The 22,759-nt window shown below is 47.2% G+C and overlaps 1 protein-coding gene across 1 annotated transcript in view; it reads left to right on the top strand.

Annotated features, from left to right (window-relative positions):
* Positions 1-592: 592 nt before the first annotated feature.
* LOC111142499 (myosin VB) overlaps positions 593-22,759 on the top strand; it is a 186,025-nt gene continuing 163,858 nt past the window's right edge. Inside the window, exons 1-2 of the mRNA XM_022495717.1 lie at positions 593-654; positions 4,022-4,166. Coding sequence (XP_022351425.1) covers positions 4,105-4,166 — 62 coding nt within the window. The 5' untranslated portion in view covers positions 593-654; positions 4,022-4,104. The remainder of the gene's footprint in view (positions 655-4,021; positions 4,167-22,759) is intronic.

Here is a 22,759-nt window from a genome sequence, read left to right as displayed (position 1 = left end):
CCTGTCGTGGAACAGATGTACAACTCGAGGGCATTCGTGTAGTGCAGTTAGTTGTAAGGCAATCCCGATAAAAAGTGAATGGGTCAGTTGATGGGGGGAGGAAAGCAAGAGCCTTAAATGAGAGCAAAGAAGGTTGGCTGCGTGGGAGAAGGAGCAGTACTCCTATTGCAACCAGAACGAAAGACCCACTGAGGAGGAGCTTGACAAGCCAGTAGAATATGTCATTAAATCTCATTGTCTTTCTGAATCTCTACTGTCCTTCATTTTTTATCTTGATACATTGGGATTATGTCACCAGCAAGTTTTCAACATCTCTTATGGCAAGATGAACATTGGGTTCAGTTGGCCCTTCTTAGAATGGGTTATTGGTCTCCATCACTCAGGATCACGTGAGCGCAGTGACCCTAGCCGACAAGACAGTGAATGCAGGCTACATGCTTCCTAACCCTGCCTTTTTGTGTCTATTACGTGCATTTCTTTAGATTCGGGAATACCCCATTGATGTCCAAAGCAACCAGCTGCCTTTTCTGCGGAATCCGGATATCCTGGTGGGAGAAAATGACCTCACCGCCCTTAGCTACCTACATGAGCCTGCAGTTTTGCATAATTTAAAGGTCCGTTTCCTGGAGTCGAACCATATCTACACTTACTGTGGTAAGTGGTGTGCGTCTGTTGTCTGCATGGGTTTGAAAGGACTTACGATCTTCAGACTATATGTGTTCAGCTCTAATAGTTAGGAATCCTACTAGCATTCTCATAAGTACCTCTCATCCAAGACCCTTGAAGGGTTTGCAATCAGAGAATGTGGCTTAATTAGGCCGCCTTGCATCTCTGTGGGACGATTGGTGTTAATCACAGCTCAACCAGGGAAGAAATGGACCACATGGTGTGGCTTGACTGACTTTGGCATAGTCTGGGGGTCTGTAGGAGAGCAGTAGAGGCATCCCAGGGTCCTAGCTCGGGTGTCTGTGTCCTCACCGGGCACACCCCCGGAAACAGATGCCCGGCAGGCTTCTGTTGTAGCCTAAGATTGTGCTGTCTTTGTCTGACCCTCTCCCTTGCCGTGTACAAACATGGTGCATGATGAATATTTGTCGAATTCACGAGCAGAAAACATGACAAATGCTTTAAAACAAAAGTCCTGAAATTCTCATTTTTGTTTTTCTTGAAACTTCTCAATTTCCTGCATTCCATTTTTTTTTTTCTTTTTTGGGGAGAATGAAGTGGTATGGTGAAAACCAGAGGCCTGTCCATGATTGTCTGAGGAGGAAACCTTTTTGGGGTCTGGCTGAGCAGTCAGGCTTAGGTGGCTGCTTTGGGTGTGAGCCCTGGTCTTCTCTCTTGATCACAAGGGAGGCCTCAGGGCCAGAGTTCTTTGCACTGTGATATTATTCCACTTCGGTTTGGAATTGGTTGGTTGGCTCCTAAGTTCCCGTGAGCTTTTCTGCTAGACTTGAGTGCTTGAGAAGTAGTTTCGCAAAAACTTCTTCAACCTGATTGCTGGTGAGAAGCCTATTTGAAAAAGACCATCAGTTATCAGAGACTTCAACAAGTTGGGCTTTTAAAAAAAAAAAAAAAAAAAAAAACCCCAAACAACAACAACAAAACCATCAGCTTCACTTTTTAAAGTTCTCCCTTCTAAAATAGGTCCTGGTATTTGTATGTAATTCTCCAAACGTCCCTTGGCCCCTCCGGCGTTGGCTGTTCAGAGTGACCAACATGGCACAGGATACGGAGTCCTCAAGAAGTACTCCTTTCTGCTCTGAAAGTGGCTGAGACATTTTAGGAAAACATGTGACCTTGGGGCATAATACCGAAATACCAAAATGCTACATGAATTAGGCTTTTATACAGCCCTCTAACAAACAGGACAACATGTTAAGGCTGTTTTTGAGAGACTCCTCCAAGTCATTAGCTTTAGGAGATATATATCAGTTCTAGGTGTTACTTTTCGGTCCAGGTTGTCTTTTTGGACAAACTTCCATTTGAAGACTTGGTGGGTGTCTTTCTCTCCCTTAGCCTGAAATGTAGTACACCAGATGATTCCAAGTATTCTGGTATGTTTTTTTCCTTTTAAAATAGACTTTTTAAAGCAACTGTGTTTAGGTTCACAGTGAAAATGAGTACGAGAGAGAGATTTCCCATATAATAACCCCTTCCCCCACACATGCTCAGCCTCACCTCCTGTTAACATTCTGTTCAAGAGCGATACGTTTGTTACAACCGATGAGTCCACACTGACACATTGTTGTCACCCAAAGTCTGTCATTTCCATTGGGTTCACTTGTGGTGGTTGGACATTCTGTGGGTTTGAACAAATGCATGACGACATGTATCCACCATGATGGTACCCTGACAGTAGTTTGACTGCCCTCTGATCCCCTGGGCTCCACCTATGCATCCCTCCCTCCCCTCAATCCCTGGCGACCACTGACCTTTCCTGCTGCCATCATCTTGTCTTCTGTGGACTAGCGTAGGGTTGGAATTACACGACCTTTCCGGATTGGCTTCTTCCACTTAGTAACAGGCGTTTCAGTTTCCTCCATGTCTTCTCATACCTTGATAAGCCCCCTTTTATAACACTAACAGTCCATTATCCGCGTGTGTCACAGTTTGAGTCACTTGTGGAAGGCACTTGTAGTTGCTTCTAAGTTTTTGCCGTTGTCAAAGCCACCGTGAACATCCACGTGCAGGTGTTAATGTCATAGAATGTTTTTGCCATCTTTGGATAAATACCAAGGAGTGTGAAAGCTGAATTCTGCAGTAACAGCATGTTTTGTAAGAAACCGTCGAAGTGGCTGTACCATTTTGTGCTCCCGCAGCGACGAAGTAGAACTTTCATTCCTCCACATCCTCACCAGCATTCGGTGTTGTCTGTGTTGTGGGTTTTCGCCATTTGAATGTGTGTGTAGTGGTATCTCCTTAGAGCTGTAATCTGTACTTCCCTGGTGGTAATGTGATGTGCTTATTTGCCATCTGTGGTCTTGGTGAGGTCTCTGTTTAGATCTTTTGCTCATTCTTCTATCAGATGGATCATTTTCTGATCCTTGAGTTTTAAGAGTTCTTTTTATTGGTTTTGGATATTACTCCTTTATCAGATACTTTTTTTTTTGGCAGATGTTTTCCCCATTCTCTTCTCATTTTCTTGACTCGTGTACCTTTTGATATACCAGAGGGGAACACCATGTAGGAGATCTTGCCATCTTGGCAATGACCTTTCCATTTTTGCACTTTCCCACATGACTGGAAAAGCTGCCATTTTTTTGTTACCTCTGTCAGTGGTTCTCTTGAGATCCAGATTGTGCTCTTATTGGAAAGAAAACAGCATGGATTTCTTGAAGATGGGATTTCATTTTTCTTTGTGTGTTCTCCAATATTACCTTGCCTTTCCATGAAAGATCGGGGGTGTTCGATGGTTTACTGACTCTTCATGCAACATGTATTTGAGTCCGTCATTGTAACATACTTTCAGGAGATACAAAACTTTTTTTAAAAAAGTGAAAAATAATACATGATATAAAATGATGTGAGCTAATAAAAATCGAACACTCTGTGCTTACTAGGCAAGATGCTGGTCTAAGAGTTCTTTATTAATCATTACCTGCAAGACAAGCAGGTGAAGGTAATTAGGGTTCCCAGTTTTATAGTCCAGGAAACTGAGGCACCTAGAGGTGAAGTAATTCACCAGCGTCCCCCAGTTAATACCGGTTGCGACAAGATTTGCTTGTGTGGCACTTCACGTGCATTTTAGGAGGGCTGTTTGCTGAGCGTCTGTGTACATGCACACACACGTGCTTATTCAACACTCTAGGGTATTTGGGGGCCCGGCTTTCTTTTCTCCAGTGGAGCCTAGCACAGTGCCTGGTGGAGACTCAGACACATCTTGATTTAGTTGAGTGGTTGGTTGTGATTCGTTCTCCTCCTCCATGTTTCGTTTTGATGTATATAAACAAGGCCTTTAAAAGGCTTGTGCTGGCTGGCCGGCTTGCTGTCAGCATCTGACTGCATTCTCTGTTTGCAGGGATCGTGCTGGTTGCCATTAATCCTTACGAGCAGCTGCCAATCTATGGTCAAGATGTCATCTATGCCTACAGCGGCCAAAACATGGGGGACATGGACCCACACATCTTTGCTGTGGCAGAAGAAGCCTACAAGCAGATGGCCAGGTAAGAAAGACTTCAGCCCGGCGGTCCTTTCGGGTAATCTGAGAGCAGAAAGGGAAGCGTCTGCCTTCCTTGGCTGCTTTTGCCCAGTGGTCGAGTGGTGATTCTGGGGTTGCGTGAAAGTACTGGGGACAGCTCCAACTCAGGTTCTAGTTCTCTCTGCCTTTCCCCTCGTCGTCATTGTCATCCTGTGAACCCGAACCTCTCCTTGAAGAGCAGGGGCTCCTAAGACTTCATTCAATTTTTCTGAGCAATGACAAAAACAAATGCCTTGGGATTTCCTCTGTCCTTGCCTGCCTTTTAGATTTCTTGCCTCCCCTCCTGGGGTAACAGATTCATTTTCTAGCCTCACCATGCTAGCTCACCATGCGTTTCACAGATCCCGCTCAAGTCTTGCTCCCTTTGAAGGAACCAGGACTCCGAGAACTTCCTGAGCTACCAAGCATTTGAAATGGGAATTTCAAAACAGGGGTTGTGTATAGTGGGTCTAGAGTTCTCTTTAGAGACTTAAGTCAATCTCCTCTGTTTTGTCCTTTTTTTTTTTTTTTTTTTTTTAAGCTCTGAAAGATGGGTACAGGTTTGTTTCATTGGAAAGTGGGCTAGGTGATTCTATTAGGGTTCTGCTGGGAAACAAACCAGTAGCAGGGGAAGAGAGGGAGAATGTGTGTGTTTGGGGAGGGGTCTGTGGGTTATTTTAAGGAATGGTCTCCTGTGGTTGTGCAGTCTGCAGGGCAGGCTGGCGGGCTGGAGACCTACAGAGGAGTGAATATTGTATTTCAAGTCTGAGGCCAGTCTGCTGTCATAATTCTCTCTTCGGGGAAGGTAAACTTTTTTTTTTTTTCTTCTTAGGGTCTTCATCTGATTGGTTGAGGCCCACCCACATTATGAAGGATCATGGGTTAAAAAAAAAAAAAAAAGGACAGCCTACCAACTGAAATGCTAATCTCTTCACCAGCACTGTCTTGACTACCGCTTGACCAAATACTGGGGTCCTATGGCCGAGCTAAGCTGACATGTAAAACTAATCATCACACTAATGGTCTTGAACTATTCAGGCATAAAGTGGGGGTAGATAGATTCACCGACTTTTTCGTAGAAATGCATATTCCTATTCATGCTAACATGCTGGATCTTTCCAAGCAAATCTTTCTTGCCATCTCTGGAGAACTCCTTATGGAGCTAGCAAACCTAGGGAAGTCCTTTGTGGGGAGGAGGGCTGCTTTGGCTAATTTAGTGAGAGAAATCCCATTTCAGATGATGTGTGTTTCAGTGGATTTCAGGGTATAATTTTCAGCCCAGTGAAAGTTTCTATGACAGAAGGCGTTCTATAGACTTCTCTACTGATTCAGTATTTCCTTGCTGGTTGTAGAACTCAGTGTAGAAAAATTTATGCTTCCTTATGGATATTTACTGACCATGTTCAACGTGAGCACTGATGGGAGAGATGAGCAATTCAACAAATAGAATGATCCATAACCATTTTATTTCTCTAAAGTGTGGTGGGCACCTGGTAAAATGGTCTCTACCTTTGACAACTCTAATGCCATAAAGAAGACCAAGTACTGTATTAATCTACTTCAGGGCTTGACTAGAAATCACTTAGCTTGATAACTTATTGACGCAAGCCTCCTGACAGAAAGCATGGTTCATGGTCGGGACGTGTGGAGAGAAGAATGGGTTTTAATGTGCTTCGGTGTTTTAGTACGCAGCCCCACTCAGGTGTTGTTATGGGAGGTCAAGAGTATGGCAAAGTGGAGAAAGACCTGGGATTGGGACAGGCTCCCATGCTTTGGGAGAATCACTTGCATTGAGTCTTCAACTATCTTCCTTTCTTTGGAGGATGTCTTCTTTGTGGTTATAAAACAGAAGGTGAGGGGCGCCCGGGTGGCTCAGTCATTAGAGTGTTTGGCTCGTGGTTTTGGCTCAGATCATGATCTCATGGGCTGTGAGATCGAGCTCCACATTGGGCTCTTTGCTCAGTGGGGAGTCTGCTGGAGATTGTCTCTCTCTGCCCCTCTCCTTACTCAAAAGCACGCATGCACACAACACACACACACACACACACATAAACACACACACACACACACTCTCTCTCTCTCTGTGTCTCTAAAATCTTAAAACACACACACACACACACACACACACACATACAGGTGAGTGTGGCTTGGTTCTGATGACTTTCTACTATACTAAAAGTTCTAGCAGCTCTTTGACTCGTCTCTTGATGGATGTCATTTATCATTGTTTTCCGTCCCATTCTCCTCTTACCCAGTTGCACTTAGGTGTATCAGAAGTTGCTGGGGTTCTTTTACTGAAGACTTCTTGGGGTGCCCTGATAGCTCTGAGAGTCTCCTAGCCTCTGGAGCTCTCCACACCATAGATCCTCTCGCTTAAATGCCCCCAATCTTCCCTTCCATGCCTGGAGCTGGATGCATGGTTATTCGATACTTGGGTTATTTCATTTGCTTGGGTCCATGTTCACATCCACTAGAGGGAAGGGGATGCAGTTGTACAGGGTGATGATGATACAGTCTTGCCCTAGGTTTATGAATTTCACAATTAAGGGGTTTGGGTGTTAAAGTTGGACCAGGAATTGCTTCCTTCAGGGTTTTGTTTTAAAGTTTATACTCATTTTACTCACTGAGTCCTAGGTTGTAGCCAAATAATTTTGCTGACATTCTTATGCAATTTTTGCTCATGAACACGCATTGGAAGCGTAAGTCCAGCATGTGTGGCCATGGGAGAGAGCTATTTTTGAATATTCTGGTGTCAGCAGCTTAGGGTTTCTTACTGATTCGAGAGACACATTGGAAACCCCAACAGAATCTTTGTTGTGCAGAAAAGTTTTTGCTGTATTTCCAGTATGGACCTTCTCTGTCACTTCCAGATGCTAGACCACATTCATTAAACAATACTTCCTGACTGGGTTGAGTTCCTCCTTGATTCATCAGTAGCTGTTGAAATAATGATGTGATTCAAGTAGCCACAGCCTAGTACAGTGCGCTTTGCATCTGATCTCTGGAACAGCTGGGCAAAATAATCAGTGTAAGAAACCAAAGTTAATGACTTGTGGTATTGGGAGACTGTGACTCTGTTGGCCTTGGATTCAGCAGTTGTATCTCTTGATTCACTGGGGATTTGATTTTTTTTTCCTTTCAAGTTTTTATTTAAATTCTAGTTAGTTACCATAGAGTATAGTATTGGCTTCAGGAGTAGAATTTAGTGACTCATCCCTTATATATAACACCCAGTGCTGTTCATGACAAGTGCCCTCCACAATGCCCACCACCCGGTTAGCCCATCTCCCACGCACCTCCCGCCATCACTCCCAGTTTGTTCTCTAATAAGAGTCTCTTATGGTTTGTTTCCTTTTTTTGTTGTTGTTCCCCTTCCCATGTGTTCATTTGTTTCATTTTGTTAAATTCCACTCCAGTGAAATCACATGGTATTTGTTTTTCTCTGACTCATTTTGCTGAGTATAATATACTGTAGCTTCATCCTTGTCCTTGCAAATAGCAAGAATTCGTTCTTTTTTTGTTTTTTCTTTGAGTTCGTTCTTTTTGATTGCTGAGTAATATTCCTGTGTGTGTGTGTATTTGTTATTTATACCACATCTTCTTTATCCATTCACTAGTTGATGGACACTTAGGCTCTTTCCATAGTTTGGTATTGTTGATAACCCTGCTGTAAACATTGGAGTGCCGGTGCTGCTTCAGATTTGTATTTTTGTATCCTTTGAGTAAATACTTAGTGGTGCAATTGCTAGATCATAAGGTAGTTCTATTTTTAGCTTTCTGAGGAGCCTCCATCCACACTGTTTTCCAGAGTAGCTGCACCAGTTTGCATTCCCACCAACAGTGCAAGAGGCTTCCCCTTTCTCCGCATCCTCGCCAACGTCTGTTGTTTCCTGTGTTGTTGATTTTAGCCATTCTGACAGGTGCGAGGTGGTATCTCATTGAAGTTTTGATCTGTATTTCCCTGATGCCATGTAATGTTAAGCATCTTTAGTGTGTCTGTTGACCATCTGGATGTCTTCTTTGGAAAAGTGTCTGTTCATGTCTTTTGCCCATTTCTTAGCTGGATTATTTGCTTTTGGGGTGTTGTGTTTGATAAGCTCTTTTTAGATTTTGGATACTAACCCTTTATCAGATATGTCCTTTGCAAATGTCTCCTCCCATTCCGTGGGCTGCCTTTTGGTTTTGTTGACTGTTTCCTTGTCTGTGCAGAAGCTTTTTATCTTGATGGAGTCCCAATAGTTCATGTTTGCTTTTGTCTCCCTTGCCTCTGGTGATGTGTCTAGTAAGAAATTGCTATGGCCGAGGTCAAAGAGGTTGCTGCCTGTGTTCTCCTCCAGGATTTTGATGATTTCCTATCTCACATTTAGGACTTTTGTCTGTTCTGAGTTTATTTTTGTGTGTGGTGTAAGAAAGTAGTCCAGTTTCTTTCTTTATGTTGCTGTCCAATTTTTCTAACACCATTTGTTGAAGAAACATTTCTTTCATTGGCTGTTCTTTCCTGCTTTGTCTACACTGTTGACCCTATGGATTTTCTTTCTTGATGTGGCTCGCATCAGAGACTTTCCAGCTCCTGGTGCTCTGAGGGGGTCGGGGAATCCTGTCAAAGTTCAGAGGGATAGATAGAGACCATCATCCCCATCCTGAGAGCTGCTGCAGAGTACTGCCATGCTGGAGGGAAGAAGGAAGAAACACAAGGACAGCCAACAACTAGTCACTGCCCCTACCCCTATTGAATTCAGCAAAGCTAGACTTGAGAGTAAATGGCGATTCACAGTAAAGAAAAGGTTAGTGGTGCCTGGGTGGCTCAGTTGGACGAGGATCTGACTGTTGTTTTTAAAGATTTTATTTATTTATTTGACAGAGTGATCACAAGAAGGCAGAGATGTAGGCAGAGAGAGAGGGGGAAACAGGCTCCCTGCTGAGCAGAGAGCCTGTTGTGGGGCTCGATCCCAGGACCCTGAGATCATGACCTGAGCCAAAGGCAGAGGCTTTAACCCACTGAGCCACCCGGGTGCTCCAAGCATCTGACTCTTGGTTTTGGCTCAGGTCATGTCAGGATCATGAGCTTGAGCCTTGCATTGGGCTCAACTTGTAGCATGGGAACCTGCTTTGGGATTCCTTCTCTTCCTCTCCCTCTACCCCCTGCCCACTCCCCTATCCCCCACCCCCACCTCACACATGCACACTCTCTCTCAAATAAAAAATAAAGGTTGAAATAGTATGAAACCTCACATTCATTAGTTCTAGCCTCTGCAGGAGAACCTGTAGTTCGCTCTAAGAGAGGGCACTCACCTCCACTACTTGCTGCTTCTGCTCCTTCCTCCCAGTCCAAGACCCAGAGTGCCCACTCTTCCAGCCTACCCCCCTCCGCCTCAGCTCCTGCATTCAATTGTACCTGCAGGCATTTGTGTGCTAGCAGCCATTTGACAGACGGCTTGCTGAATGAGCACTGAAAAACGGAAGAATGTTCCCAGACTCTGAAGGAGCGCACAGTCTGGTTGGGGAGAGAAGCCCTAGTCAGCCAAAACACCTGCCACTGCAGGAAGTGTACACAAAAGCCATGCATGGCATCATTGGGATCAAGCTTGGAGTCCTAGTGGTCACAGATTGTCCAAGAAACCTGTGGGATTTAAGCTGCATCTTGATGAACTGATACGGTGCATAGTGAGAAGAAGGCAGCTGGGTGGCTGGAATGAGTGGTCATCACCTCACAAGTGGGCCATCAAAGACAGGGTCACAAAACCACGATGACCTACTGCTTCACGCCCCTTGGGATGTCGATTCAAAAAGATGTAGTGACAATGTGGGTGAGGTTGTGGAGAAATGAACATCTTCCTGTGCTGCCAGTGGGAACGTCACATGTGTAGCTGCTTTAGAAAATACTTCAGCAGTTTCTCAAGAGGTTAAGCACACTTACCCACATGACTCCGCAATTCCACTCTTGGATATATACCCAAGAGAAATGGAACGGTGTTCACGGAAAAACTTCTATGCAAATGTTCATAATAGCATTGCTCGTAATAGCCAACAGGTGAAAACAACCTAAGTAACTGTCAGCTGATGAATGGATAAACGAAACCTGGTACATCCATATACTGGTGTTTGGACAAAAAGGGACAAAGTCCTGACAAGTGCTACCATGTGGATGAACCTTGAAAGTCAGCTGAGCAAAAGAAGCCAGGCACACAGGACCACATATTGTGTGACTCCATTTAAGAGTGTCCAGAACAAGCAAATCTAGAACATGTTATTACTTGTCTAGGGCTTGAGGTTAGAGATGACATGGTAGAGATTGCTTATGGGTATTTTTGGGGGGTGGAGGAAGGAGATAAAAATGATCTAAAATTGGTGGTGGTGATGGATGTACAATTAAACAGATTTACTTAAAACCCTTTGAATTGTATACTTCGAATTAGTGAATTGTGTGTTCTGGGAATTTTGTTTCAAGCTATTAAAACCAGAAGGTACGACCAGGGGCCAGTACCCCAGTAAGTGTAACCTACATGGTAAGAGGGTCTGTAGGGCTGTGGACTGGACAATGAGGGGCTGGACTGGAGACCCATGAAAGCTGGGGTCATCTTTAGGAAAAAGGAGTGCTTGCTATTATCAGAGGGGTAAAAGATGGCCAAACAGGTTTGGGAAATGTTGGGTTAATCCAGAATGAAGCAACTTTAACATAGAGCTGCTCAGAGCAGTGATGTCAACGTGCACCCCAAGTCTCCGAGGTGGGGATGCGTTAGGCTGGGTTTGCAGATCAGACCTAGAACAACAGGATTTTCAGGAATTATCTCAAGGGACTCCTGTCGCTCTTTGGGAAATGCTGGCCTAGAGCATGGAGACATCTCAGAGCTTATCAGGTAAGGAAGTAGTAGGATGCAAAGAATGTTCAAAGAACATTTTTCCTCTGGTGGGTCCTGTTTCATAATCTTTTCTTTCTCCTATACTATTTTTTTTTTAAAGATTTTATTTATTTGACAGACAGAGATCACAAGTAGGCAGAGAGGCAGGCAGAGAGAGAGGAGGAAGCTGACTCCCTGCTGAGCAGAGAGCCCGATGTGGGGCTCGATCCCAGGACCCTGGGATCATGACCTGAACCGAAGGCAGAGGCTTTAACCCACTGAGCCATCCAGATGCTCCTCCTATACTATTTCTGAGGACGGGAGCATCTTGTGAGCAGCTTAGGTCTTGTGGATATAACTTGTCTGTTGTAGATTATTTCCATGTGGGGACTGATAGGGAATTGCCAAGTCTGAGACACTGGGGCATAGTGTCATGTTCTAGTATCACTAACGTTTGCCGTAGGGCCTATAATTGGTGTTCAAGGGAGAATAGAAAGAATCAACATATTCTCTAAGTGAGATCAGTTATTATCCCCACTATGCGGACAAGGATAGGGACTTGAGGATGTTGAATAATCTTCTAAGGTCATGAAGATAGTAAACGGGAGATGCTGGAAGCCAGGCCTGGTGAGTTTGCCCTGAAGCCCCCTGAAGTAGCCGAGAAGCCTTACTGCTTCCCTGTGTGGTGCGTACTGACTGGTCCTCTCTTTGAGAGGAGAGCAAACTTGGGTCCTCAGGACACCACGAAAGCCAAAGGGGAGACCTTTCCCCTTCATAGTTCAAAAGCGTCTAAGGTTTCACAGTAGAATGGGGTTTCAGTGCCCTTTCTAGGTGGATGTGGGATCTGTTATTGGGATGGCCAGGTCTGATCCCTTTTTTGAGTTGTTTGTGTTATTTTTCTGAAAGAGTGGAGATACTGCAAAGCAAATTTCTTTGCTCAGGTAGCCAAGATAATTGAGCGTGCACAATTCCATCTGGCTCAGCTGTGTTGCCAAGCCATGACTAATAGTGCAACATGGGACAACTATTGCCTGGGATCAGGGAGAGGGAGTACAGGCGGGTCCACCCATGGCAGGGAGCCAGTGGGTGAGTGAAACAGACTTCGGGGCGGGGAGCCTTCCCCGAGATGGGGAGGAGCTCCATGAGAGCAGAAAACCTGTGCTCAGTGGGGAGAAGGAATCTAATTTGTAAATTCTGCTTGGGTCCCTAGAGAGGGTATCTTGGTGGATGTGTGCTCCTAGAAGGATAAAGAGTTTGTAGAGCATCTGAAGGCCTTTTGTGGATGCAGTGTGGAGATGAGTATCAAAAATCATAGAGCTAAGATCTTTCAGTTTAAGAATGTGGGCTCCCGTCCGAGCGTGTTAGAAAGGAGAGAGCCTGTAGTCGGGGGGTAGAACTCGGTTGTGCTGTCAGAACGCTAGAGCCCGTGTCCCCACAGTGGGTCCTCTGGGTGCTGCCTGCACGTGCCCAGTGCAGGTGTCTCCGGAATGTGGTCCTTGTTTAACTGCTTTCATCATCAGAAATTTTTCTTATGCCCAGTGCTCTGCTTGCTCTCCATCTGCTTTTCCCTGTGGGTCTGAGCAGCAGGAAGCTGTAGAGGAAAGGATGGGCCATTTCCTTCCACACGGCAGTCCCTGGAAGTCCCTTCTCTCCCCAGCGTGGGGCCGGATCCCGGGTGCCATAGCCATTCCTGGGCAGTGTGGTTTTCAGACCCTGTCCCGGGGTGGTCACTCTTAGATCCCATCTGGTCTTTCTGATATTGGTGCTCGTTGGATGTGGTCTACCAAACGAGATGAAGAGCTAATTTTCACACACAATTTCAGTTGGAGGAGCCTAGAGTTGCTTTGGCTTTTGGCAGCCATTTCATATTGTTGAGGTTTTTTTCTTTTGTTAGTTACCGTCCAGTACCTCATTAGTTTTTGATGCAGGGCCCCATGATTCATTGTTTGTGTATGACACCCAGTGTTCATGCAATCCGTGCCCTCCTTGATACCCACCACGGGGCTCACCCATCCCCCCACTGTCTCCCCTCTGAAACCCTCTGTTTCCTGGAGTCCATATTGTTGAATTTTAGTAAGTTTGCAAACCGCTAAAATTCTATGCCTCATTCCCCTCACCTGCCCACACAGACACAAGAACTATTTTATTACAACTTTAATTAGATTTAATCGACTGGCAATGAAGTAGATGCATTTAAAAACACAGTTACAGATTAAACTGCATGAACAAGTTGACACATTTTGACATATGTACATACCTACAAAATCACAATTCAGATAACAAACATTTCCTTAACTCCCAAAAGTTTCCTACTGCTCCTTTGAACTCTCCACCCCCAGATAACTGATCTTCTTTCTGTCACTATAAATTAAAGCTTACTTTAAGATATGTTGCCCTCATTCTGCATTTGCACAATTGATTTCTTAGGTCTTGAGCATGATTCCAGTTATGGATGTGAAATTTCATCATTGTATCTGCATTCCATGCTAGAGAGTGGATCCTTTGGAATCCCGATTTTCGCATCTGATATGGTAGTTCTCCCTAGCTTGACACATGTGCAAATTTAATGAGTTGATTACCTGTTCTTTTCCATTGATTGCGAAAAGTTAATCTGGGTGGATTCCTGTTAACATTCTGGAAGCATTTCTTTGTCCAGATACTAATGACTTAAGAGAACTGAAGATGTACTTAGGTACTTACCTGTATTTTAAAATCTTGTTAAAACCTGCACACACTGGGTTGGCTGGATGTGATTTGTGGAATGCTCCCGTGTGAGGAGGTGGGCTAGCCTAGCTCACAGACCCCACTTAGCCTCCCGTCCTCACTGCTTTCTTCCCATGCCTCTTCCTGGGCAAGGTCACTTAATGCACCTCGATTTCCTCAGCTGGACGAGAAGACACATGTATGTACTCCCCTTCTCAGTCTGCCATGCATGGACCTGCACCTGTACCCAGTGCCCAGTGGCCCCAAGCTCCTGCCGATCTCTACACCCCTTTCTTGTTACGCAGATTTTTTTCCTGCTCTCAGAGTCAAACTTAGCACCTCACATGGGTTTCTTTCAGAATTGTTAGTGGTGGTGACGTGTGAATAGATTTCATTTTTCAAGGTGTCTGAAATAATTTCTGGTAAGAAAGCTAATAAAATGTGAAGCCTAGCACGATGAGGTGGCATTTCTATTTACTTTGTAGTAATGCCTTCCATGCCGTGCTAACCACTCTTTCTTTTTCACTAACTGCGTGTTTTTACATTTATATCCCAGAGGACAGAGCAGCTGTAAACCATCTGCCAACATGTGGGAGCGGAGTAGGGAAGGAAAAGGCTGTGAAGCAAGGTGGCTGGGTGGCCAGGGGCGGCGGTGGCGGGCGGGGGTTGCCTGGCTTCGTGAAACTTGGCTGTGTGGCTTTAGGTGAACTCCTTAAGTTGAGCTCACTTTGCACCGGTGCCCGTGTCTCAAAAATGGGGAAGAGTGTAGCGTCTAACTCCCAAGTGTGTTAGAAGTCAAGGAGTTGATCAATGGAAAGTTCTTAGAATGGCTGCTGGCACAAAGGAAGTGTTGGGTTGGCATCTGGCATCGTGGCGGCAATGGCGATCATGCTGGGGGAAGAGGTGTATCCTGGCGTCTGAAGGGGAATTCGGAGCAGAGTGGTCGTCCCTTCGTAGGTCGGCCTCAGAGAACATGCAGTACCTTCAGGGCCGAGTGAATGATGGCAATCCCATGTGATCACTAAAGTCCCTTGGGACTTCTTACAGGGCTGTGTTTGAAGGTTGTAGAAGTGTATAGGTGGTCGCCAGTCTGTCTGGAGGAAATACAGCTTTTCAGTTGCATTGTTTCAACCTTTTGATTCTCCTACACAGAAAACCAACAACTTTCCATTTTGCATTGACCGTGACCTTGCACTTGTGTTAGAAGGTGGACACTGCGGCCTTTGGCTATGGCATCTGTAAGCTCACGCAGCAGGAAATACATGATGCTGCAGGAACCAAACACTTGGGTGGTGGTGCTGGGGGGAGTCATGAGCCTGCCCGCCTGGTGCCGCTAACGAGGCGTGTGGTGCGGGCCAGTAACGGAGGGCAAGTCACACATCGTTCTCCTTGTTGACAGGGCTACATGTCCAGACGCTTCCAGCATCCAAGCCCATGTCTAAAGTCAGTACTTGTCGACTAGTTCCTGACCCACAGAGGAAACAGGTTCCCCCTGCCTCTGCCTGTGGGGCTCCTTTCTGTGTGTTGAGAAGGAAGGAATGAGAGACAGGTGGTTGATTAAGTAGCTCTTTGATTACATTAGCACGTAAGTCTACAGCAGCAGACAGCGTTTTGGCTTAAAGAAGAGCGCCTTACGGAAGCCCTGTATCACGGGCATGGTTGGAATTGAATCCTGCTATCCGCAGGGTCTGGCCTTGCTCATGGGTGGGGTAAACAGAGGTTCCCCTACATGTTTCTATATCAGAATCGCACTGTCTTCCCCACCTCCTCCACTGCTGCCCCGCACCCAAATCAGAATCTCACAGGTGGGACCAAATCCTTTTTTTTTTTTTTTTTTTTTTTTAAAGCTCTACAAGGGATTGAGAAAGGAGCAAAGTTTCTGGACCAGTGTTTAGGAACCTTGTGGAACAGAGGAGTACCGCTCCACTTTTTAACCTCTGACATCTCGGCCTGAATTGAGGATCTGAGGGTGGGTTTGAATCAAAGAAAGAAGTTACATAACGTGAAAGCCTGGTCAAAAGTAGAGGACCCCCCGGGGGCAGGGCACGTATCTGGCCTCTTCTGCCGGGCTGCTCAGCCCTGCCTGCTGGTGAGAATCCTCGGGAGGCTGTCAGCCGGCCTGGCCATGCCCGCAGAAATTGAGTCAGTCCATCGCTGCTCCAATGGCCATACTTTCTAGGTATGGCAGGTGCTCGTCGGTGTGAGACGGGGCTGAGAGCTTCACGGAGGCCACCTGTGTGATCAGGTACTCAGCCCGGTGTGTGCCAATAGCAGAGTTTTTTTGCTCTTCCCTGCGTGAGGAGTGCGGCAGAAAGGCTGCAGGAGGAAGCTGTGTGTGGAGGCCCCTTAGAAGCACGGTGGACGGACTTAAAATCAAGTTCTTCCTGAGCCTGCCTGGCTCCTGCCCCCGTTGTAGATCAATGATGTTGGAAGCCAGAGGAGGGGCACCTATAGCCCAAAATAACGGAGATTATTTAGGTCCTCTGTACTCCCAGAATTAGAGAATAAAATGCTCATGAGGGACGACCTGCCTTAACTGAGAAGAGCGAGTACTTAGAATTACAGGGCGTCTTTTCAGACAATGCCTTGCACCCAGTAGAAGAGGGAGTGTGGGGGTGATCCCGGTGACGTCTCTGACTGGCCACCTTAGCAGCTAAGGAGAGCTGTTCCTCTCCCCTTGTGCTGCTGACGGACTGTGGAGGCTGTGTTAGTGGAGGTGCGTGAGCTGTTTGGAGTGCAGCCGTGCTGGTTGGAGTCTGTGGCAGCAGCGGTCTTCGCTGCGGGGTTAGGGATGGATCGATACCTGCTTGCTCCCGTTTTGCTTCCCTGCTGGGTCACGGGGCTCCTAGAGTTTTATCCCATTTGTCATTGCCCATATCGATCTGTCGTGACAACCCGATATAGCCGAACTCTAGCTCAGCGATCCGAGGCAGAGATTTTTCTTCCCGTTTGGGTGAGGCTGTCATTGCCACGACTCTGCTCATTTTATTCCCTTATTTGTAGAGCCCCTTGGATCTTATTTTGCAGAGTAGGTGTTTATGAAATGCACAGGGTGACGGAGACTTCCCTTCCTCGAAGCTGGAGGTCTAATCGTCTATCACAGGGCTCTTCATTCTGCGTCTTTAGGGTTAGGACACCCAGCCTGGGATAGAAACTTCTCGTCTCCTCAGAGGGCAGCCATTCCACTGTTTGAAACTTTTAGATGTGGGTGGACATCTGTCTCCCTTAGTCCCACCCTAGGGCTTCTCTCCTAGAGCAGATGCCAGAACAGGCTGGTCTCGGAATGCCCATTCAGTCTTGTCTTCTCCGGCTAGCACTTCCGGTCTGACTAGTGTTCCCCAAGCAGCAGCTCCTCATTCTGATGGCCATCGGACTAGCATCCAGTCTGACTAGCATTCCCCAAGCAGCGGCTCCTCTTATTGCCATCGGACTAGCTTCTGGTCTGACTAGCGTTCCCCAAGCAGTGGCTCCTCATTCTGATTGCTATCGGACTAGATTCTAGACTTCACATATAGCCCCGTGAACTCTGACATCTGTAATTTGGCCAGGAGTACAGATCTTGACTGACCAGAGGAGGGGAGACTGGGGTCCTCTCCTGTTCTCCGAGAACCTGAATCTTCGGGGGCTGCATTAGTAGAAATTTATCAGTAGCTTCTTGCTGGGGTGGTTGATAATGAGTCGACCAAAGAACTCTAATGCTTCTTACCTGTACTGCAGTCACAGAAGATCACGCTTTGGTGTAATACCGTTGGGAGGTGTGTTGGACCCCATCCAGATCACCGAGCTGAGTGGTAGTGTCTGTGTTGGCACCCAGCTTTTCCTACTTTCCGGGGCTCTTTCCTCTATCTCTCTGAGCTGGGCTGATGAGACAATATTCTTAGAACTAACTGAAGATGTCTTGCGTGCCTTAAATAGCACATTTCTTACTGTGCTGAAGGCCGGGAAGTCCAAGACCAGGGTGTGTCAGTGGATCGGGTGTATTTTCCCTGATGGTTGGTTAAATTGTCAACATCGAAAGCCTAAGAAATACAATGATAGGATACAATAAAGATCTGTCTCCCTGCGAGGATCATTATGAAGTTCTGTTTAAAGTCCTTGGGATAGGGGCGCCTGGGTGGCTCAGTTGGTTGAGCCACTGCCTTCAGCTCAAGTCATGATCCTGGAGTTCCTGGAGTGCATCCTGCCTCAGGCTCCCTGCTCAGCAAAGGGGTCTGCTTCTCCCTCTGCCCTTCCTCCTCTCATGCTCTCTCTCTCTCTCTCTTTCTCATTCTCCCTCTCAAATAATTAAAATCTTTAAAAATAAAATCCGTGGGACGATGTGCTAGTAATAAAACTGGTTTTCATCACAGTTTAAAAAAACAAAACAACAAAGGTATCTTTACTGTCGTGGTAGTCAAGTAACCAAAATGACTTTCTCACAAGACGTGGAGTTTCTCACTTAGATCTGTAAGAGGAGAACAGTTTGTTTACCCCTGAGGTCCTTCTGGAAGACCCTTGCAACAAATGAGTCCTTCCCAGCGTCGCCCAACCCCGTCCTGTGGGTCCCCCACAGCTTGCTTCTCCCATATGGGCATGCTCTCAGTCTTAAACCAGGGATGCCAGAGCTGAGTTTGGGCTTCCGGATGGAGGTTCGGCCTCTTCCTCGGGTTGGTCCATGGGACGCCCCCTAAGCTGGGAGGTGGGGTGGGGGTGGGGGGTGAGAGGCCCAAACTGGGAATGACACGACATGGTTCCCTCGCTTCCCTAGCATCCTTTCTCCATCTGTCTCTCCGGGTTCCCCTCTGCAGGTGGACTTCCCTCACTTCATGTCCTGACTTCTCTCTGGCCGAGGCTTATAGTAAAAACGATGGCCACATACCCCAGGCCTGGCTCTTGATTTCTTTTTTTTTTTTTTAATTTTTTTTTTTTTTAAGATTTTATTTATTTGACAGAGAGAGATCACAAGTAGGCAGAGAGAGAGAGAGGAGGAAGCAGGCTCCCTGCGGCGCAGAGAGCCCAATGTGGGGCTTGATCCCAGGACCCAGAGATCATGACCTGAGCCGAAGGCAGAGGCTTTAACCCACTGAGCCACCCAGGTGCCCTTGGCTCTTGATTTCTGAATGAAAACTTAAACCATAAAAAATTCCTTTCTCCACGCCAACAGACAGGATTTCAAGACAATTACCCTGCTAAGAACTCAGAAATCTTATTTTGAGAGTCAAAAACTGAACTTCGGCACTTTGTCCTTACCTTCCCATTATAATCTCATCCTCCTGAGACAAATTAATACCTCAAGTGGAAGGAGAATGCCATGTTTAGAAGGTAAGAAAGTGTGTTAATGTGTCTCAAAAATATTTCCCTACTTTGATACACCCGCTGATAAACAGGAATGTTTCTCAAGACCATAAGGGAATAGTTGCAAGTGTTACTTGTCATGGTAATGCTAACTCTGCTTTGTAGGTTTGTTGGGGGAACCACAGAGGGGTGTGAATCTGGGAACCCTAATTCCAAACCTGGTGCTTTTGACCACTCTGCTGTGTGGTCTCCCTGGGAAAGAGGACTCCCAGGGCTCTGGCTTCAGAAACAATGTAGAGGCAAGTTCTGTGCGGAGACCAGGAAGTTGAGGAGGAACACTGTAGGGGGTTGGAAACGAGTTTATTTGGGAGCTGCTTCATTCACGTTCCCCTGCCCCACCCTTCCCTGACATCCGAATAGAGCTGTTGCGATGAATCGGTGGGATTGAGAGAGGTTGGCCTCCGGATGGCACCTAGAGCCTTGGGGATGGATGATGTCCTCTTGGGAGAGCTTGCTGGGGAGGAGGAAAGTTCGCAGCTCCAACCCTGCGTAGACTTAGCATTTAAAGGTCCGGTGGGGGAAGCAGTACCTGTCAGGTGACGGGAGCGGAGCCTCTCTCTGAGGGCAGCTGGAGAGGTCAGATTGCTGTTGCACGTGGATGGGGTGGGGGGCATGGCATACCTCTGTGCTGACTGGGTGTTGAGTAGGAGTCTGGAGCACCTTGTGTGGAGGGTGGTCCTGGGCATCTAAGAATTGCCTCCCATTACTCCATCTCAGATGCCCAAAATGATCTCCCACTTGCCTTGTAACTCTCACATCTGTGCTGCACTGTGGACTTTAGGCCTTTTTTGGTCTCCCTTGCCTCATGGCTCCACACCAAAACCAAGAGTGTGGATAGACAGGCTTTATTATTTCCCCTGTTGAGAGCTGAGGCCTTGAGGGGCTCGGCCAAGGTCCCCAACCTTGTATGTGACAGGCCGGTGCTGGAACCCACTCTCCTCACCCATCGTGGGGTCTTGCTCTTGTACTTTGGTGGCTGGAATCTGGAGAACCGGGTTTCCGGCTGAACTCCCCAGGGGTGCACGCTGGGCTTGCACGGATTCGTTTCCTCCGTCCAGTGGGAAGTTGTCATCACTGCTGCGGGACAGTGTCCACAGCACAGCCGTGTGAGCTACTGTGTGGGACCTGGGGTTGCTGCTCTATGGATGGTCCCAGAACAGGTGAGAATTCAGCCTTGCTGGATTCCCATGTATAGACTCTAAGGCGGAGCCAGAGGTGGATTTCGGGGAGATATAGTCTTTGCCTTTCCCCAGGCTTAGCATCTCTTTCATACTTGGTGCACCCTGTTTGCATGTAGGTGGGTGATTTCTGGGTGGGCATAAGACAGGAGCTATGGGAATGCCCTGGGTATTGGTTTCTGCCCTTGAGATGACTACAGCTCTTTAACTTCTCCCCATAGACAAGTGTCTGTGTAATATTAATGAGATGCTGTCCAAAAAATCCGCCTAAAATGTTCATCTTCCTGGCCTGTCCCTTTACTTAAAGTGTTACCTTTCTTCTCAACTAAGCCAGAAGCTTTTATTATTAAAATATTTTATTTATTTGACACAAAGAATACAAGCAGAGGAGAGCAAGAGAGGGAGAAGCAGCCTCCCCATTGAGCAGGGAGCCTGGGGGCTCGATCCCAGGACCCTGGGATCATGTCCTGAGCTGAAGGCAGACGATCAACCGACTGAGCCACCCAGGTGCCCTAGGAGTCAGAAACTTTTAAAATATACTTCCTATCTGAGAGAATGTCATATATGTCACACCTTTAAAATGCACCTTGGAGCTATGGGCTCTAATTCCTGTCCCTGCCGCCTGAGTTCATCTTCGTTTGGGTCACTCCTGTGGCCTCTGAACCGGTCTTCATCGTGACCACGTTTCTCATCACTCCCAGGTGTGCGGCTGGGGAGGAGGAGTGTTTGTGTGTGTTTGCTGTTAAGTAAAGGGTCTCTGGTTGTTAAAATGCTGGCAGGGAGGAGGCAGTTTGGGGGGGCGTGGGGGGCAGAGTATGGGAATGGGGCAAGGTGATAACAAGTTGGCAGGGGAGTGCCGGAGGGGGATCGGGACCTCGGGCTCAGGTGGTGGAATTTACCTCTGAGAGAAGGCAGGATCCTCCTGTTAGAGAAGGGGCAGAAGAAGCCGGATGCTGGTGAAGCAGGAAGGTTGGTAGGTGTGGTGGTGGCAGGAGGTCCAACTGTTCAGGTCTTTCCCCTCGATTTGCAGGATTCCCATCTTAGCATGGGGCAGATACAGGTTGGGTGAATCACGCATGGATTCCTCAAATGTCTCTCACAATGGAAGTGTCCCCAGAAAATCGCTGGGATGGGAATAAGTCACATGTGTCTGGGGTGAGGACCACCTGAGTGTGCAGGGCAAGCTGGGAGCTCATGCACTGTCGCTGCAGGGGCAGAGGGGGGGCCAGGTGATGGGACTGTGTCTCTTGTGGGACAGGTGTTGGAGAGGATGGCCAGGATGCTGTGGCAGGAGATCTTGGGAGCTGGAGTGGTGAAGACAGTCACCGGTGTGCTCTCCTCGTGGACCTGGCCCCTCTGCCCTGGTCCGCAGCCAGAACTGGTGTCTGCCCTGGATTCCCTTGTACCTGTCATAGGTGCAGTGGAGTGTGTAAGAGACTCCCAACATTGACAACTGCGAGTATCCCTAGATGATTTTTGTTCAGCTCATTTATTTTATGGAGGAGGAAACTGCGTGAAAAGGGAGAGCAGGGACTTGCAAGGCACTGCCCTGAATTTGTGCTGAGGCCCCCAGGGTCCTCTGCCCCCCAACCCCCTGGTTCATTTCCTCTCCTAACCATCAGCAGAAATGCCAGCTCCCTGGGCCCCAGTCAGGATCCCCCCTGCCCATCCCCACAGTTCTGCTCAGTGTATCTTGATTCAAAAGGATGAAGACTTCAGGCCCCAACCCCCTGGCACCTTGGCCAAGATGGATATCACATTGAGGTGGTTTGTGAGACATTCTTCAAAGCAGTGGCCAGCTGAATGCTGGCCTCGAAGGGGCAGGACCACAGAGAAGTGAGTGGGGAAGGGCAGGATCTCTCCAGAGTGGACAATAGCGTCTTCCAAGGCAATAGGGAATGGCCCATGAGAGAAGGGCAGATACAGTGGGGCTCTGGAAGGATCTGGAAAGATGGTCAGGAGGGTAGGAGAGGCAGATTTGAGCTCCGAGCAGTTTCTACTCTTTGTAGGCTGGCAACAGCCCCTCAGCCCATCTTTCATAAGTCCTCCCGGAGAATGTTATTACTGTGACGTCGACAGGTTCAGTTATGTAATTGAGCTACAGTTCCTCCACTAACACCTTGATGAAAGTGTATTTTAAAAAGCGTGTTTGTGAACTCTTCCAAATGTCCACCGGGTTTCATTTGGGAGCCTCTGTGTGCTTGCTTTACTGCCTCCTCTCCCAGTAAAGAATAAATGACTGTGGAGTATAACATGGCTGTCTCTCTCAGGCAGGCGCAGTAGTGCAGGCTGGGATGGAGGACATCTGAGCCAGCAGGAGGACCGTGTCACCTCTTTAATTAGTTTGAGGTGCCTTTCTACCTCCTTTTCTCCCTCCTTCCCTTCTTGTAATAATTTGAAACTACTTATTAAACCCACCACTTACTAGCCTGAGACTGGTGGTTGGAGTGGTTACCCACAAAACCGGTGGTATCAGGATGCCCTGCCGCAGGGGTTCCCCCCGGTCCCCGAGGCTGCTGTGTGGC

Source organism: Enhydra lutris, unplaced genomic scaffold (assembly GCF_002288905.1).
Source record: "Enhydra lutris kenyoni isolate GAN:26980312 unplaced genomic scaffold, ASM228890v2 scaffoldscaffold8, whole genome shotgun sequence".
Lineage (NCBI taxonomy): Eukaryota > Metazoa > Chordata > Mammalia > Carnivora > Mustelidae > Enhydra > Enhydra lutris.
Note: the sequence above shows the minus strand (reverse complement) of the source record. Positions and strands in the feature narration are given on the sequence as shown.